Below are 17,437 nucleotides of genomic sequence, written 5' to 3' on the forward strand. Positions count from 1 at the left end.
CAAGGAGCCCAAGGGGAAGGGGGGCAGCCAGGCCACGTGGAGCCCACGGAGCCTGGGGCCACAGCGCCCTGCGCGGGATCTACAGCTGAATGTCACAGCACCGTGCCAACCAGTCCCACCAGGCTCACGCCCCACCGGGGTATCACGTGTATCTCGGAGAGCTGCTGGGCCTTCACCAGGGACACCTGGCCAGCAGGTGGTGCAGCCCTTGGAGTGGCCCAGGAGGGTACTGGGCCATGGCTAGAGGCGGATGGGGGCAGCCTGGAGCCACATTCCCTCCTCCGGAACTGCTCTGGGAACCCAGGGCAACAGCAGGCAGAGGCCTGGGACACTGTGGGGCTCACTAGTGGATCTGGGGCAGCGCCATGTGGGCTGGTCTGGGCACTGCAGCCGCCTGGCCCTATGTGGGCCCAGCCATGTGCCCAGGCGGGGCGGCGAGCCTCAGGCACTGGCCTGTCGAGGCTCTCCCCAGGGAGGGAGCGCTTGGGGACAGAGGAGGCGCACCAGGAGATTCGGTCCTGTGCCCCCACTTCCGCCCTCCACCCGCACCCCACCCAAGTTCTGGGCCCCTTTCCCCCCCACACTCTACCACAAAACCCCAACCCCTCACATCTTTCTGCCCCACCCTGCCCAGGCAGAGCTGGCTCCCCCTCCCCAGTTCCCCTGCATACAGCACTGACACCCGTCTTACTCCAAAGGATTTATTGAGACAATTTTTCACATACAAGTTCAGGGACGCAGGGGATGGGGCTTATAAACGGGAACCCGAGGTGGGACCGGGCCACAGGGCGGAACCCAAACAAAGAGTGAAATAAATAGAGGGAGAGAGTGGGGTGGGGGCGCGATGGAGACTATCACACAGTGATAACGTGGGGGCCATTACAATCCCATTTCTTTATACAGATATACAGGGGGCAGGGAGCCCGCCCTCCGCGTGTGCCCTGGGAGACACCAAGGCAGGCTGTCTCCGCTAAGGGCTGGGAAGACCACCCCAGGGAGGGGTGAGGTGTAACAGTTAACCCCTCTCCTAGGCATCATGGGGGCAGGAGCGGGAGGGCCCCCCAGGCCTGTGTTAGTGTCAGGAAGTCAGGGAGGAGGGGCTGACAGCTCCCCCTGAGGGCAGGGACTTCTGGGGAATGTGGCACCTCCCAGCATCCCAGCCGAACACCCCAGAGGACCCCAGTACTGCTGTGGCGGCTTCCAGAAGCAACTCTGACAGCAGCAGCGGGCAGTGGCCAGTGGCTGGGCAGGAGTGCCGCAGGGAGGGGTTCCGGGGACAGGGCCATTAGCACCACCAGGCCTCCGCCTCCAGAGCGAGGCTAGGAGTCCCCTGCAGGAGATAGGGCGACAGTGGGCTAGCCCAAAGCCCTTCCTACAGCTTCACCCCTGCCCCCACACAGCACTGGGGCCCCATTGGGCTGCAGCAACGTCCCCCTCCTCATCCCCACCCCTCACCTCAGCCCCACCTGCCCGGCCCCTCTCCAGCCAGTGTGGCAGCCAGGGTGGGGCCAGGTGGGCATCATACGAAGACCTTGGCCAGGGCATCGGCACCGGCGCTGGCGATGAGGGCCTTGCTGGGGTGGCAGGCCACGGCGTGGATCGCCTCCTCGTGTTTCTTACGGTGGGCCGTGATCTCCTGCACGCACGTCTTGTTGTCCAGGCTCCACAGGCGCAGGGAGCAGTCATGGCCTGCACAGATGCGGGGTTGGTTCAGGGTACTGTCTCTTGAGTTCCGAGGCCATGCCCGGAGGCCCTAGACTTGGCGAGGACACAACTGCCACCCCTACCCTGTCACCCACATGTATGGGTGTTTACTGGCACCCGGAATACAATGAGGAAGAAGGGCAAGTCGCCCTGCCCTAGGGTGCTGGAGTCACAGTACGGGACTGCATGGAGCACATGGCACACGGGCACAGCTGAGCAAGGACCTCCTGGTCTGGCCCAGGCAGGGGTGGGGGACTCTTAGGAAACCCTGGGGGCGGGTGGTGAGAGAGGGACCTGGGGCTGGGGAGGCTCAGTCCCATCCATGGGGCTGGGGAGGGGGCCCTGGGTTCAATCTCCTTGCGCCTGGCTTAGCCCCAGTCTGTCCCCTCAGCCGCCCCGCAAGGCTGAGCTGCTCCCATCACAGCACCCAGAGTCCCTCCGCTTGTCTACACACGCGCGTGCACACAACCACTGCTGCCAGCAGTGGCCCATGTCAGAAGCCCCTCCGGGCCCTGGGCAGCTGCAGCCTACTCCCTTGGGTCAGATCCCCGCCCCACCTCTAGGCACCACTGGGTTCTGAGCAGTGTGGGACCAGTGCTCAATGCCCCATGGGGAATGAACCAGGTAGGTCGGGACGCCAGTCCCAGCACCCACTGCACCATGAGCCTGAGCAGGACCAGCAGCCTCAGTGCCCGCTCAGGTATCTGGCATGATGCTGGCCCAGCACCTAGGGTCCTGAGCATGTGCTAGGGGCCAGTGCCTGTGTTTGAATCCCACTGGGGAAGCAACAGCCCGAAGCTCGCTACTTACTCCCTGACATCAGGAAGACACCATTGGGGTCCACAGCCAGGCAGGTGACAGCATCCAAGTGGGCGACCATGGAGTGCACACATTTCCCTGAGGGGAGACAGGCAGCTGGTAGGGCCTCATCTGGGACTGGGCTGCAGGTCACACCTCCCATCCGCCCTGCCCAAGCCTCACCGGTGCGATTGTCCAGGAAGCGGATGCCCCTGTCGTCATGGGCGGTGATGGTGAGGGGCTGGCTGGGGTGGCTCACCACCTGGTTGATCTGGGTTGGGCCTGGAAGGAAAGGGGATGGGAAGAAGGAAGGTTGGAGGACAGAGGCGACAGAGGAACCTGGGGCCCCACTCCCGACCCAGGCCACTCATCCCCCGTGCTCTGGGTGGTGGTGGCCCCGATGGGGCGGACATGGTTGGCCTGTCTGGCAGGCGGGCCTGTGGGGTGTCCATGACGCACTCTCCCCATTCCCCCAGGGCCCTTCCACTGGGCCTCACTTCCTCCCAGCTGAGCCGCGGAGGCCCAGGGCTTTCATGGGTAGTGGCAGGCAGCTGGCTCCCCAGAGTCACAGGAGGTCTTCAACCCTGGGCCCCACCAAGCCAGGCCGGGCCCCAGCACCTCCTTACCGCTGCTCCCCCGGGACTCGAGTGTGAGGAGGGCACTGCCCGCCTGCAGGTCATAGAGCACGGTGTCCCCAGAGCGGAAGGAGGCCACGATGTGGGCAGGCTCGGTGCTGGTGAAGGCCACGGAGGTGGGGATGCCATGCCCTGTGGGTAGGAGGCAAAAGCCAAGGCTACCAACAGGCCCTACTGGCTCCCAGACCGGTGCCAGGGTGCCCTAACCTGCCCGTCCGCCCGCTCACCACTGGCCGTAGGGAAGCTGCACAGGCAGGCCGCACTGCTGCTGGGGTCCCAGACGCGGACGGTGCCGTCAGCTGAGCAGGAGGCCAGGCGCTGGCAGGCGGTGCTGAAGGCCAGGCCCCACACGGCATCACTGTGGCCCTCCAGCACGTGGCTCAGCACACTGGGATCTGCGGTGGCCACACGGAGGGGCAAGGTCAGCCCAGTGGCTGTCCACTTGTGCCCTGAAGCTGCGCTGGAAGCTCTAGTGGGAGTTCCCCTCTGCTCACTGTGGCTCCCCAGGGCACCGTGTGTGGTAGTATCCCTGTGGCCTGGCCCAGCGCCACCACACGGCTTCTGCTCAAGGTGGTGGGCCCAGCCCTTGGCCTACAGGGCCTTCAGCGCCCTCATCTGGGGCAGGAGCCTTTCCCAGCTCTGCAGCATCCTGCCCAGACCCACCGGCTGGGGCTGTCCTGTGGAAGGCAGGACACAGCCCTCTGCCCCCTGACATCGTGTGGCATCCTGGTCAGAGGGCAGCTGGGAGCCGGGAAAGGGAGGACATTCCTCCTCCTGACTCCAAAGGACCCCAGGATGAAGCCCAGAGCACCCCACCAGCCCCCTCCCCTCTCCAGCCCCACTTCCCCTTCCTCCAGGCAGTCCCTCCGCAGTCCCATGCTGGCCCGCCTGTCTTCTGCAGCTGCCCCGTTCCCTTGGGGCCCACTGCCTCCATCCTGGTCTCCTCTCGCTGGTGTCCTGGCTATACCCAGCCAGCCCAGGAGCCCTACACCCACCACCACACACAGCCCCAGGTGGGCAGCACACATGGGGAGGGCCCAACACAGCTCGCGCAGACAGGAGAGCCGGAAAGGCTGGCAGGGAGCAGCCCTCACCGTAACCGTCATAGGGGTCCATGTTGAGGTCTGGAATCTTCCAGCTGTGGATGCGGGCATCTGCCCCACCGCTGTAACAGTACTCACTGTTGCTGCCCATGGCTACTGCCAACACAGGACCCCTGGATGGCACAGATGGGTGGAGGAGCAAGGCAAAAGGGTCAAGGCCTTCCCTGACTGAGGGACCTTCAAGTTCTGCCAGCATTTCTCCAGGGAGGATGAGAGGAGCTGGAGGAGCTGGGGCCCTGCCTCCCACCGCCTGAGGGCTGTGCTGCGAGCCAGGGGCATGGGACAGTCAGCGCTGAGCCCCAGGGTTGCAGGTGGGGACCAAGGCCTCAAGACAGGGTTTCCTGTGACTCGGCCCTACCTGTGGGCCCGGAAGGCATGGATGGGCTCCACGTCCAAGGCAGCGTTCCTGCGAGGAAGAGCAGAGGGGCCGCGTGTCACCATGACCTGTCCCCAGCACAGTGGCCTGCCCGCCCACCTGCTTGCCCGCACGTGTGCTGGAGACTGCGGCCCTCACTTCTTGGCCGTGGCCGCCTTCTGTAGGTTCCAGAGCTTGAGCGTGCCATCCTCGGAGGCGGTGAGCAGCGCCGACTGGCTGTGGTGGAAGGCCAGGGAGCGGATGCCATCGTAATGTGAACGCAGGGTGAACTTGGGGTTCCATGTCTTCTTGAAGGCGTCTTTGCTGTCGGAGAGCTGCGGGGGCAGAGCGGCCTCAGTGTTGTCTCACCTGGCATTCAGCAACAACACCCCGACACTCACCCCCACACTCCTTTGACAATCCCTGAGACAGGCTGGTTCCCGGGGATACAGAGCTGCCCCCCTCACTGAGGGGTAACCCACAGGTGCATGGGGTTGCCCAGTACAAGCAGGCCAAGAGGACAGAAGCTGGCAGCCTTCATCCTCAGGGGGCACCCCAGGCCTTCCTGAGAAGTAACAAACAAGCAGGGTTTCATCAGAGGGGGAGGGAGGCAGTGTCAGGGTGTGGCCAGTTACACCCTGCATCCCTGCAGAGTTCAAGTCCACACTGTTCCTCTTCTGATCCAGCTCCCTGCTAATGCGCTTGGGAGAACAGTAGAGGAAGGCCCAAGCGCTTGACCTGCTGCCACTGATGGGGGAGACCTGGGGACCTGGATGGAGCTCCAGGCTCCTGCTTGCAGACAGGCACAGCCCACCTCCGTAACTGCATTTCAGATAACTACATCTTGACCCAAGACAGAGGGGCCAGTGGCGCATGCAGAAGTCCTCTGAGGATAGGAGCAGCACCCTAGGTTGGGGTGGCTGGCATGCAGAAGGCAAGGGCGCAGGTGGCCAGAGGCAGGATCAGAGAGGTGAGCAGGGGCAAGGCAGGTGAGCCACCCTCAGGCACCTATATGTCACTCCAAGTCAAACCAGTCGCCATGTAAGTTGGGAGAAGGGCGTGATGCGGTTTGCTCTGGCCACCCCATGGGAAACCCGCACTGGGGCAGGACAATGGCGACTGCCAAACAACAGCTAGAAGGCTACAAAGTCTTAGAGGATGGAAAGGCCAGGAGACCAGGCACCGACCTGGGCATGGGGAGATCTGAGAGCCATCAACAGGCTTACGTGGGCAAAATGCCAGGGACAGCACGCGTGCCCATGCTCTAAAGCGGCAAGCCGAGGAAACTGGTGGGCGGGCCTCCTGGGCTGGCAGTCATGACCCCTTCCAAGCCGGAACCCACTGTCACATGGTCCCCGGTGCTTGCCCACTCTCCAGAACAGGTGCAGCCTAGCCGTTCAGCCTAGCTCCCGCACCCCAGACCCAGCCGGGACTGCCAAGGACTGCTGGCTCCCAGGGGCCTCTCGAGCCTGGCCCCACTGCCACACTCACACCACACTGGCCTGGTCCCTGCATCGACCTCCATCCCCCACCCCGAGGGAGAGAGGCACCGTGAGTAAGATGTGGGCTTCAGCCCCTAGGCACCGCTCCCCTCGACTGCTAGGCGACCTCACGGCGTCCTCTGACAGAGAGCCAAGAACTTACATCACAGCTGAGCTCGTTGTCATTGGTGACGGTGAGATCCGCCAAGTCCCCCAGGCTCACTTCCCCGCCCCCGATGGTGTCCATGATGAAGACGTCTGAGGAGAAGCCAAAGGAACCTGCTAGGGGGAGGGGAGGGGCGGGCAGGGCCAGGGAGAGAGAGACAGAGAGAGGCAGAGAGGGAGATGAGGTGCTGGGAAGAGAGCGAGCGAGAGCACGAGGCGGAGAGTCACAGCTGGAGGAGACAGAGAGACGGGCAGCCGGGACAGGGCAGACACAGAGGGAAGACAGACAGACAGACCAACTTTGGGACGGGGAGGCTGGCTGCAGTGGAGGCTGGGTCACAGCCCTGAGGGCCCGGAGGCCCCAGGAGGGCTGGGCGCTACAGCCTCCCTCTGCCATGGCCCCCAGGGGATGTCGGGGGCAAGGCTTGGGATGGGCACTCTTACCTTCGTGGGGCCGGGGCTGGGGCGTGCCGGGAGGGGGACCTGTCACTTTGGGAGGCAGCCCATCCACATCGCGCAGGTCAGCCAGGATTCCCTGGAGCTTGACCCGCCGGCTCTCTGCGGGGACCAGAGAGAGGAGGGTGGTGCAAGCGCCCGTGATCTCCCCTGGCTCTGCCCCAGTCGCCTTGCTGATCACCACAGCCTCCCAGCCACTGTGGGGGGCACTGAGCTCTGGGTCCCAGGCGGGGGAAGGGCAGAGGAAACGGAGGCATGTGGGGACCCTCCAGCCCCCATCCCATGTGACCCAAGGGCCCCCCTGGCCAGGCAGCACAGGACATAGAGGAAGCCGCGGCCCTTCCCCCAAGTCACTCATCCTGTTCCCTCCTTGAGCCGGGCCAGAGTTGGACAGCCGCCTGCAGCCCGCAGGGGTTTTCCCTGGAATGGGTCAGGAGCCTGTTGCCCATGGCTTGTGCCCTGTGAGCTCCTCAACCCTCCACCCTGAGGAAGCGTGTCCGTCCGGTGGAGACCCCCCGACAGGAAGCAGCTGGACGTGGCTGTGTGCAGAGGAAAAGGACAGGCATGCAAGGCCAGCGGTGGTCAGCCGGGGCACTGCCCGCTCACCCAGCTCGTGGGGGTTTCCGTCCGCAGCACAACGCCGAGGGTCTGGGGAACCTTCCCCATCCTCTCCTGAGCCCAGGAAGTCAAACTCATTGATAGCGTCTTCAGAGTCATCCTCCTCGTCCTCCTCCTCCATCTCGGGCACCAGGGCCTTGGACGGCAGCTGGGACAAGGTGAAGACCACACAGCTCAGAAGGTCTCTTGGCCAAAGCCCAAGGCCTTCGGGTCTTGGCAACACAGCAGCCTGGGCTCCTGCCTCCTGCCAGCTGCCTCGGTAGGGCTCCGACAACATGCGCCCTCTGCTGGAGGCAGAACAACCGCGCCAGGATGCCCGGGCTGGCCATGGGGTGTGGCAGGCTGCCGGGGTGAAGGGCCCTGGGCGCCCCTGACTGCCACCCAGACAGGCCATGGGGCCCACCTTCACGCGCTGCTTCTTGTGCTGCACGCTGTCCAGCTCGTCGTCCTCGTCGCTGTCCTCGTCCTCACAGTTCTGCAGGAAGGGGATCTGCTCCAGCACCGAGCCGGCCAGGCGCTCTTTGCCGTCCTTGCCTGCCGCATTCCTGCCCACGACATGGGGCCCCGGGGGATATTAGTGCCACAGAGGACACACGGGCTTGGTGGCCAAAGCCTGGATCCAACCCCTGCCTGATGCTACAACCATCATTCCGGGGGCAGCCGGAGCCAGTGTGCCCACGCATGCTGAGCGGGAAGGAAAGCTGCAAGGCACCTGTGACTGAGCACCCAGCACAGCACCTGGCCAGTCCAGGGGGGCTGCTCGGGCAGGAGGCCGGGCAGGGGCTGGGGGACCCCTGATCGCAGGAGCCTACGCTCCCCTCCACCTACCTCCCGGCCTCCAACCTGTGCCAGACATGACTCTGAGGTGGACCGGATCAACACAAACAGCTTCCTTCCAGCCATCAGGCTAATGTTCTAGAAAGTTCCTGCAAACCACCCAGGCACAAGGTCCTCCCTTGGCCAAAGGACCATAGCCGCCTGCCTGATCCCCCCTCACCTCCCACAATCCAGCCTGCCGTTCACTGCCCTCCCCCTACATGCCACCACCTCCCGCTTGCTCCTCCCCGCTGTGTGTGGGAGGCCCAGGCTCAGCTCTCCTCCCTCTACTCGCTCCCTTGTGGGGTCACAGCCCTGCAGTGCTGAACTGCAGCTAAGCTTCAGATGCCAGCACCTGGATCAGTGGAGCAGCACCTCTGTGAGGGGTGATGAACCACCCCAAGGAGCCAGCCCACCCTCGGGACCACGGCCCCCTCCCCGCCGCGGTTCATCCCACAGGAGTCATCCCTGTTGTCCTCTCTGCACGGCCAGGCCTGCCCACAGCCTCACCTCCAGGCTGCCTGGAGGTGAACGGCCCGCCCCTGCCCAGCGCTCTGCCTCCCTAGCTGGCAACACTAACCTCAGGCTGCCCCCTGCAGGCCGAGTCCTTTCCGCTTCAGAACCTGGGGCACAGATGGTGACTGTGCCCACAACACTCCCTCAGCTCTGCAGGTGGCTTCTCCTGTCTCGCTCTCCACCCGACATCACCTCCACCGAGAGGCCCTCCCTGGCTGCCAGTCCAGAGCAGCGAGCCTGTCGCCCTGTCACTCTCGCCTCTCCCCCTGTGCTATCCAGAGCTCTCAGCACCACCTGACAGGACAAACACCGAGGAGACACGAACTAATCGGTGTGTGCCGAGAGCAGCGCTGGCCTCCAGCAGGTGCCAGCTCGATGCTGCCCTGGCGCCTTGGTCAAGGAGGCCACAGGGAGCCTGTGGCAGAAAACCCTGAACCAAACCCGAGCATTCCGGAAGCAACAAGCCCGCAGGCACCTCCGAGGGGCTGGCAGAGGCCAAGGGCTCACCTCTTGATTTGCTCCTCGATCTGTTTCACCAGCAGTGACTCGCCGCCACCCCCGCCGCCGCTGCTGAGCACCCCGGGGCCCGGCGTGGCCCTGGGAGCCCCCTCACTGGGCTCCACCGCCCCGTTGAGCTCCAATGAGCGGCCCAGCAGGGAACGCACACGTTTGGAGCGCATGTCCAGGATGGTGTCTGTGTAGCCCACCTCTTCCAGGTACCTGAGGGGGGCAGAGGCAGGGCAGGTCAGGTGGCCACCAGGCCCCTCACACAGGGGGCCTCTCCAGAGTGGACCCCGGCCCCGGCAGGTACACTGCCGCCAACACCACAGCTTCGCTTTTGAGATAATTTCCACTGAAGCCTTTGTTCCCATGACGATACGATACTTAGGGTATCCAGGCAGGAAACCCGTGGGGCACAGCGCCAATCAAGGACAGCCATGCTAAGGCACATGACAGAACTGAAGCTGTGTGCCCCTGCTCAGGCCCATCTGTTTTAAAACATCCCTGTATGTGGAAGGTGACACCACACCCTGTGCTCTCAAGGCCAAGGGAACGTCATAAGAAACTTTGCTGGGAGGTAAGGAGGTAAGAGGAACCTGGGCAATTGACTGTACTCCTTCCTACAAATCAACACTGTGAAGCCAGCTGGCGTAAAGGCGTAAAGCCTTAAAAACGCAGGGGAGGAGGGCTAATCCTCTGCCCATGGTGCCAGAATCCCATACGGGCTCCGGGCTCCAGTTCATGTCCCAGCTGCTCCACTTCCCATCCAGCTCCTGCTGGTGGCCTGGTCAGGCAGCAGAAGATGCCCCAAGTGTTTGGGCCTTGCCCCTGTGTGGAAGATCTGGATGGAATTCCAGGCTGCTGGCTGTTGCATGCCTGTATCCCACTTCCAAGTGCTTGCTCCTAGTCCTGGCTACTCCATTTCACTCCAGCTTCCTGTTGATGCCCCTTAGGGACAATAGGTGGTGGCTCAAATACCTGAGCCCCTGGCACCCCAGTGGGAACACCAGCTGGTTTTCCCTTTGATCTGGCTCAGCTCTGGCCCTTGTGAGAATCTGTGGGAAATCTCTGCTTTTAAATAACACTTCTAACCAAGAACTTAAATTCACCCTTTAAGGACAGTGCTTCAGGGCACTAGGTTCATGTTTCAGGAACAGGAGACCCCACGCCACCTCCTCCGGGAAGTCCTTGGTACCAGCCTTCCCAGCTGTCTGAGATCCTGAGGGTCCCGTGTCCCTATTGGGGGCATGAAAGACTGTGGAAGCTCCTTGCATCTCCCAGTCTGAATGTGCCCCTTGTCCCCAGGAACCCTACCCCCACGTCCCCATACTCACTGTCGGAGAAGCTGTCGCCCCTCCTTCCACACAAGCGAGCTGTTCTCCAGGGTGACCGACTCCACGGGGCCGTTGGGTACTGGGGAAGTAGCGATGGAGAGAAGGGGTGGGGATGTCTCACTTGGCCTGTCACTCTGTTTTCCTCACCCCACAAACCCAGTCAGGCACTGGGCTGGGTGCTGTGACGCCAGCTGCTGCGCACCAGTCACCCCCCAGAGAGGACCTGGGGCCGTTACCTCCCCACACAGGGCTGACCTGGGCCTCAGGGATTGACTGGGCAGACTGGGTTCAAGTCCAACTCCCCCCCTTTCCAGGCAACCTTGGACAGGTGAGGTGACCCATCCGTGCACTAATGTGTTTCATCCATCATGTTTGTATCAGGCCTGGACTACACAAGGAGCCTTAACCAGGATGGGTACTGCCCTCTGGCCAGCAGTGGGTGACAGTCACTAAAAGGCCAGTGGGTACAGCCTCCACAGGGTTCCTGACACCTGAGGACGTGGCAGCCACTATTAGCCACCACACCTGCACCTCACAACTCAATCCTTCAGTCTCTGCCAAAGGCAGTGAGGACCAGAGGGAGGCAGCCAAGACACTTCAGCATGTCAAAGGAAACTCGGGGACAAGCCAGACGTCCCCTGTCCCCAGGGCATGCTGCCACCAGGCTGCTGCCCACACTGTTACTGCTCCATCATACCACATTCACCCCGCGCCCCCACCCCTGCAGAGGGGCTGGGTCTGCTTTCTGGGAGTTTGGATTTGGAGGGGCTCAAGGGCGCTGAGCACATCACCTCTGCTCTCTGCTGTGCCCTGCAGGCGACACGACCACACTCCACAAACAATGCACTTAGGGGGAGAACGAGGTGATGACTCCCACAGTGTCCATGGAACCCCATAAACAGCCCCAGCCCCCATGTCTCAGGAGGGACGCAGGGAGCTGCCTGTGTGTGTCTCAGCGCCACAGAGGGACGGCAGGCCCCGGCACAGAGCAGCCCACCAGGGTGGGCGCTGTGATTCCTGCCCCAGGGCCACCTCTGCTCTGTGCAGCCAAGTCACAAAGGGGCACCGCCATTCCCCATCACAGAGGTGCAGGCACATGGGGTGGACCAGGTGCACAGGGGGCCGGGTACCTTGTTCTGACAGATCCGGCTTCTTTTCGCCCTGGTTCAAGTCTGTTCCAAACTTCAGTTTATGGTATTTGGCCCTAAGAGACAAACAGTGAGCGGACAGACACATGGGGAGGGGAGAGGCCAGCAGCGGTCACCACGAGGCCTCACCCCCAGCTGGACCTGCCCGCCTCGGCTCCTAGCACCCGGCTGGGGGAAGAGGCGGCCAGCTCACCTCTCCTGCTTCAGTGCGTACTCCAGCATCTTGATCCGCCGCACCAGGTCTGTCTTCAGGTTCTCCTGCCCTTTCCTTTCTCCTTGGAGAAAGGCCACCTGGGCCTGGGGAATGGGAGCGGCGGGCTCAGGGCTGGGTGCTGCAGCCCACCGCCCCCACAGGCACAGCTCCAGCCCCAACCCACGGGGTGCCCTGAAGCCACTGCCGTAGGTGCTGCAACCCTGATCCAGGGTGCTGGGGAGCCTCGGGAGATTCTGGGTGTGTGGGTCACCCACGATGAAAAAGCTGGAGTCCTTAACCCCTGAAATTAACTGAGCCAACTTGGGCTAAACTTGGCATTTGCCCTTCTCGAGAGAGACCAGGGCAGGTAATTGATGGGGGCAGCCAGGCATCCCCAGCTAGGAACCGTCAGGAGCGCGCTGCTGGAGGAGGCGCCCTCCCTCCCTCTTCCCCACTTCCTACCACAGCATCTGTCGCTGGCAGGTGCCGGAGGACATTTCTGGAGCTTGAGGACCAGAGGGGGTGGCTGAGTTGAACCTGCACCCCCCACTCCAGCACAAGTAACCTCAAGGGGCCTCCTACTGGACATCTGTCTGGGGTGGGGATGGCTGGGCACTTCCTGTTGTCTGCTGGTCTGGGCGGCCCAGGCTGTGGCAGTCCATGGCCTTGACCGAGTTCCAGAAGCCCTGGGTACAGGTGCCCATTCCTGATGTCCCACTGTCACCCCTGCCCACCCCGCCCAGGGCTTGCCTGCCAGGCCATGTGGCCGTGTGAGTTCACTAAGATATCTTCCCTTCTCCGAGGATCCCCCACCCCAGGACGCCTAATATTCAGGTGCTAGCCTTGCAGCCCAGGGCCCAGCCAAGAATAGACAACTCAGCAGACCTCATCACACTCCCCTGCCTCGCTGAGATGCACCCGCTCCAGGGGTTACCAGCCTCTGCCCTCTCAGACAGCCAGAGCTTCCCTGTGCACCACGTGCCTGCCAGGGAGCTTCCACGGCAGCGCCCCCAGCTGCACCCCCGTCAAAGCTTTACCCGGCCCCCTGTGCACCTGGTCCTGGAGCCCCTGGTGCCCTATGCCACTCATCCTCCCCTGAGGCTTTCCAAGGGACCACAATATCCATGTGCTTGGAGCAGGGTGCAGCCCTGCTCTTACCTGCAGGGCCGCAGAGCTGGGCAACTGTCACGTGACACCTGGCGCTGGATGGGACACCGGGCCCATTCGTGCCATTAACTAGCCCACCCTACTTGAGGGCAGTAACCACAAAAACGATGGTGGGCCAGCCAGTGCAGCCCGAACAGCTGTGCTCAGCCTGCACATCTGGCTGCCGCCCCAAGGCCAGGTTCCTTCCAACACGGACTCAAGCAAGGAATGGTGAGTGATCCACTAACAGCTCTGGCCAACCCCTCGGGAGACCTGGATTTTCTGGCTCCTGGCTCTGGTGGGACCTGAGCCCAGCCCCGGCAGGAACTTGGGAAGCAAGCCTGTGTCAGGGAGCACTCTGTCCACCCGTGTTGGCCTCTCCAAGCCCCAGCGGACCCACCTCCACGTCTCTGTCCTGCTAACAACCCGTGTGGTGGCAGGCTGCCTTCTGAATCAACACAAAGGGACGCGCGTGCATCACTGTCCAACCGCGCGGCCCTTCTTCTGTCCACTCCACCCACACTGACCCAGCCCTGGCCCTGGACGTGATGCTCCAGCAGGAAGAGGGCAGAGTCAGCAACAAGGACAAGGAAATGCCACCACCGGGGTGCCAGGGAGAAGCCTTCACATGTTCTACACGGAAGGTCAGACTGACTCCAATGGGGTCCTGGATCAGTTTTTTGAGGGGAGGCACCAAACACCAGCCCCATACTCTTTCCCGCTATTCCCAACCCCACGGCATTCCCCACGCACCTGCTCCCTCCTGGCCCAGCCTGGCCCGGTGAGAGCCTCGACAGTGCCATCCCATGGGGCATCCACCCCCTGGGCAGCAGGCACTGTGCAAGGAGCAGGCAGGTGCTGAGCAGGGACAACTTCCAGGCACTATGACTAGGTCCCTAGGGAGGGGACGAAGGGATGAGGACCTGAGGTGACTAACAGAGGACGGGGACAAGAGCAGCAAGCGGCCCGAGGGACTCCTGACCAGGTTGTATCAAAGGAGCAGCGGCGAAGACTGGAGAAGCAAGGCCAGCAAAGGTGGAGATCATATAGGGATGACAGTGTGCGAGGGTCGCAAAGGGGACTCCAGCCACAGGGGGACCCGAGTGGGGTAGGGGTTACAACGGGCCAAGCACTGAAACTCCAGGCGGAAACGGCCTGGATGGGGAAGGCAGCAGGCACAGCACCTGCCCAGCTCACTCAGGTCTCCTCCTTCCTTCTGCCGCCTCCTCAAGCCCTGGTCTTCTCCTAGCGACAACACCAGTTCCCATCTGTTCTGCTGTCCTCCCCGGCCCATGTGGCACTGGAAGATGTAGCTGGCACTGCATTCCGGGTTGGTGGCAGTGGGACGCCCCACTCCCACCCCCAGGGAAGGGTCGCAGCCAGCTCCCACAGCCATCTGGCCTCAGCGGGTGGCGGGTGGCAGTTGGCGGGGCTGGGAGCTGCCGTGCGCACTGCTCACCACACCTACTCCTGAATCCCATGTTCTTCCAGAAACAGCCCTTCTGAGACAAGCCGCCCCCTCTCCCGCTGTTCCCTCTCCAGCAAAGACACCTAAAAAGCTTCCTCAAGGGTCAGTACTGGGGTTCCCCAGGGGCCCATGCTTCCTCTCTCCATACCCAGGTCTGGCCCAGTCCAGGGAGGGGTCCGGCCCATACCTCCCACCCGCCATGGCGCCTCTTCCCCCTCCCCCTGCCCCAGGCAACTTCTGCTTCGGCTCCCTCCCCAAAGAGCTCCATCTCAGAGATGCGTGAACACGCAGACCAACCCAGGACGGACACCTCATGCCTTCCTCACCTCCCCCACTGTGATCAGACACAGGCCGTGGGCATGAGACGCACACAGGCCACCTGGCGCTAGGAGCAGCAGGTCCCGCTCTGACACCTGTTGGTGGGAAGTGGCTCCTGGCAAGGCGTGTAAGAGGTGCTACTTTCGGGCGTGGACACCCAGAAGGGGCCTGGCAGAGCCTACTCTGCCCGCCTCCTATGCCTCATGCACACGCCAGGGCTGGAAGGCCACTCACTGTGGCCAGTTCTGTAGGCAGAAGAGCCAGACTGTGTCTCACATGCAGCCACCAGGGCCACAGTGGCCATGGAGATGAACCAGCTCTCCCTGCTGGCATGCAAGGAGCACGGAAGCAGGGACTGCATGCAGAGAGGTCATCAAGGGTCTCTCTCTCACACACAGAGGCTTGATCTCTCACATACAACACGTGAGAGCTGAGGCTGCCACCAGGCTGAGGTCCTGGGGTGGGGGTCCATGCCAGAGGGGCAGTCATTGGCAACGGGACCCATACGGTGAGCTGCCTCTAAGACAGCAGGTGCAAACTAACTACCTGAGATTCGGGGTGACATGAGGAGGTCCCGAGCATCCTGGGGTCCCGGCCCGGGTGGTAGAGAGGTGGCCAGCACAGTCCAGCTCTGCCCCTGGGCAAGTCACCCACCCCGGGACGGCCTCAGTCCTCCCTGCCCAGGATGCTGCTGGGATTCAACCATGGCATGCACCTGCCATGCCTCACACCGAGCCTGGCACACACTGCACCTTCCCCCCAGCACACAGTGGCTGTGACCCTGGCTGCTGAGTGAGGTAATGGCACTGGCCCTGCCTCCGTCACGGGGTACTGAGGAAGCCCAGCAAGATGGATGCTGGGAAACAGTTTTGAGAGGAGAGAACAGGACCCAAGCCCACAGCCCTTACGTAAAGACTGCACTCCTATGGGCAGGTAGGAGGATCCAGCATCAGCACCACCTGAATGGGACCCTCGGGGACAATGGCCAAATGTTTGCTTGCTCCCCAGACAGGACTCCCACCAGACAATCCTGGGGTGTGTGTGGGGGAGGGGTGGGGAGCCAGGCTGCCAGAAGCAAATGCTGGCAATTTCCATTGAGAACATCCCAGCCCCATGCCCCATGGAGGTCCTCAGGCCCCTCACACCTGACACTCCTCAAGGTCACGAACCGTGTCACCGGATGTGTGAGACCTGGCCGCCCTCACTCTGGGGCACCCATCTCTCCCAAGCTACTCTCCACATCACCCCGGCTTTCCCCAGGATCAACCACAGGCATCCCCTATGGCCTTCCTAACCCTAGAACGCATCCCTCAAGCGTACCCAGGTCCCCCTTCCGTGTGCCTGTCCAGGCCGCCCTCATCTCCACATTGGCCACACACAGAACCCCATATCCCAGCTCAGGGTCCCCTATCTGACATCCGACATTCTCCTCTCCTGGTCACCACAGCTCTCCACACCCCTAAACTGAGGCTCTCTGGCCCCGTGTCCCAACGGGCGGGACAGCCCCCTCTGCCTTGTCCCCAGTTCCACCCCAGGACTCTTTCTGAATTGCACTCTGCAGCCACAAGTCGGGGTTCACCGGATTCCTCCCAGGGCACCCTCTTCCTCCTGGGACGCCTCCAAACCCTCTCCCGCCCCCACAGTCACGAGTCAGCCCATCGCCCAAACATCCAGAAACACACCCCATCCGGACTTCCTCTCCCTGCGCCTCCCGGCTCTTGGCTGGCAGTAAGTCCCAAGTCGCACCCACTCACCCACCCCCGGAGCCCGGTCTATCCCCCAGCCCGCAGCCCTGACACTCGGCTCCATTCTCAACCCCGCACTGGCCAGGGACACGGAAAGGAAGGGAGTAAAGGGGTGGGAGTCCCTAGGCACCTGCGAGTTTTTGCAGCCTCCTAGCTGAGACCCCCGCGGGTCTTCCTCTCTCCAACTGCCCTGCGCGCCCTCCCACTTGAGTCCGACTGACTCCTCCGCCCCCTTTTCTTGCCGCCGCCGGCCCACCTCCTTTCTCCGCAGCACCCCGGACCCTGCTCCACTCCCACCTCCAGCCGTCCCGGTCCTCTCAGGACACCGCACCCCGGCCCCCTCCCGGCCCCCCACCCGCTCTCGGGGACCGTCGCGTCCCCGCCCGCCCCCCTCCCGGCCGTCCCGGCGGCCATTGCTTCAAGATGGCGGCAGCGGCGGCGGCGGGTGAGGCCGGGCCGGGCCGGGCCGGGGTGGGGGGCCGGGGTCCCCGGGGTCGGTGCTCACCTGCAACTCGGCGCGCTCGGCCTCCCAGCGCGCCTTCTCGGCCTCGAAGCGCGCCCACTCGTGTTGAATAAAGTGCAGGATTCCCGGTAGGCTCAGGGGCTCCGGGCCCGCCGTGGGGCCGGGGCTGCCTCCGCCGCCGCCTCCCTTCCCGGCCGGGCCAGGCCCGGGCACAGGGGTGGCAGCTGGGGTCGCTCCAGCCGGGCCGGGGCCCCCGCCGGAGCCGAGCGGGCGGCAGGAGGAGGCGGCGGCGGCGACCGCGGCGGCCGCTCGCTCCTCCATCATGGAGGCGCCGGGGCCGGCCCGCGCGCCCGCTCCGCCTCGCGCGCCTGCGCGGCCGCGCCTGCACCCCCACCGCCTCCACCCCCTTCACCCCGCAGCGCGCGCGCGAGGCGGGGAACGGGGAGACGGGGGCGAGCGGGAGGCCGGGCGCGC

At 63.5% G+C, this 17,437-nt stretch overlaps 1 protein-coding gene across 3 annotated transcripts; it reads right to left on the minus strand.

Annotated features, from left to right (window-relative positions):
• Positions 1 to 687: 687 nt before the first annotated feature.
• Positions 688 to 17,312, minus strand: STRN4 (striatin 4). Of its 3 annotated transcripts, XR_005883614.1 has the most exons (18): positions 17,006 to 17,287; positions 11,824 to 11,927; positions 11,613 to 11,686; positions 10,483 to 10,561; positions 9,155 to 9,367; positions 7,719 to 7,860; positions 7,304 to 7,463; positions 6,686 to 6,799; positions 6,240 to 6,355; positions 4,755 to 4,930; positions 4,599 to 4,646; positions 4,232 to 4,353; positions 3,365 to 3,532; positions 3,129 to 3,269; positions 2,686 to 2,784; positions 2,515 to 2,601; positions 1,456 to 1,689; positions 688 to 1,330 (listed from the first exon to the last, which is right to left on the minus strand). XR_005883614.1 is itself a non-coding variant. In XM_040977856.1 (17 exons), exons 1-17 carry the CDS (start codon positions 17,285 to 17,287, stop codon positions 1,520 to 1,522), a joined length of 2,274 nt encoding a protein of 757 aa, XP_040833790.1. In that variant the 5' UTR covers positions 17,288 to 17,312; the 3' UTR covers positions 688 to 1,519. The 3 variants fall into 3 exon arrangements, 2 of the variants coding, with proteins under 2 accessions (XP_040833790.1, XP_040833789.1); XM_040977856.1 differs by having other exon boundaries at positions 688 to 1,689; positions 6,240 to 6,334; positions 17,006 to 17,312; XM_040977855.1 differs by having other exon boundaries at positions 688 to 1,689.
• Positions 17,313 to 17,437: the final 125 nt, after the last annotated feature.

Source organism: Ochotona curzoniae, unplaced genomic scaffold (genome assembly GCF_017591425.1).
Source record: "Ochotona curzoniae isolate NIBS_2020 unplaced genomic scaffold, NIBS_Ocur_1.0 contig_2861, whole genome shotgun sequence".
Lineage (NCBI taxonomy): Eukaryota > Metazoa > Chordata > Mammalia > Lagomorpha > Ochotonidae > Ochotona > Ochotona curzoniae.

Bases quoted from the DNA above. Each gene is read 5' to 3' on its own strand.
- STRN4 (XM_040977855.1), bottom strand. From the start codon at position 17,287: ATGATGGAGGAGCGAGCGGCCGCCGCGGTCGCCGCCGCCGCCTCCTCC. The intron at 4,354-4,598 runs GTAGGGCCGAGT...TGTGCCATCCAG, and splicing joins CATGCCTTCCGGGCCCACAG to GGGTCCTGTGTTGGCAGTAG. The intron at 3,533-4,231 runs GTGAGGGCTGCT...TGGCCACCGCAG, and splicing joins GGACCCCTATGACGGTTACG to ATCCCAGTGTGCTGAGCCAC.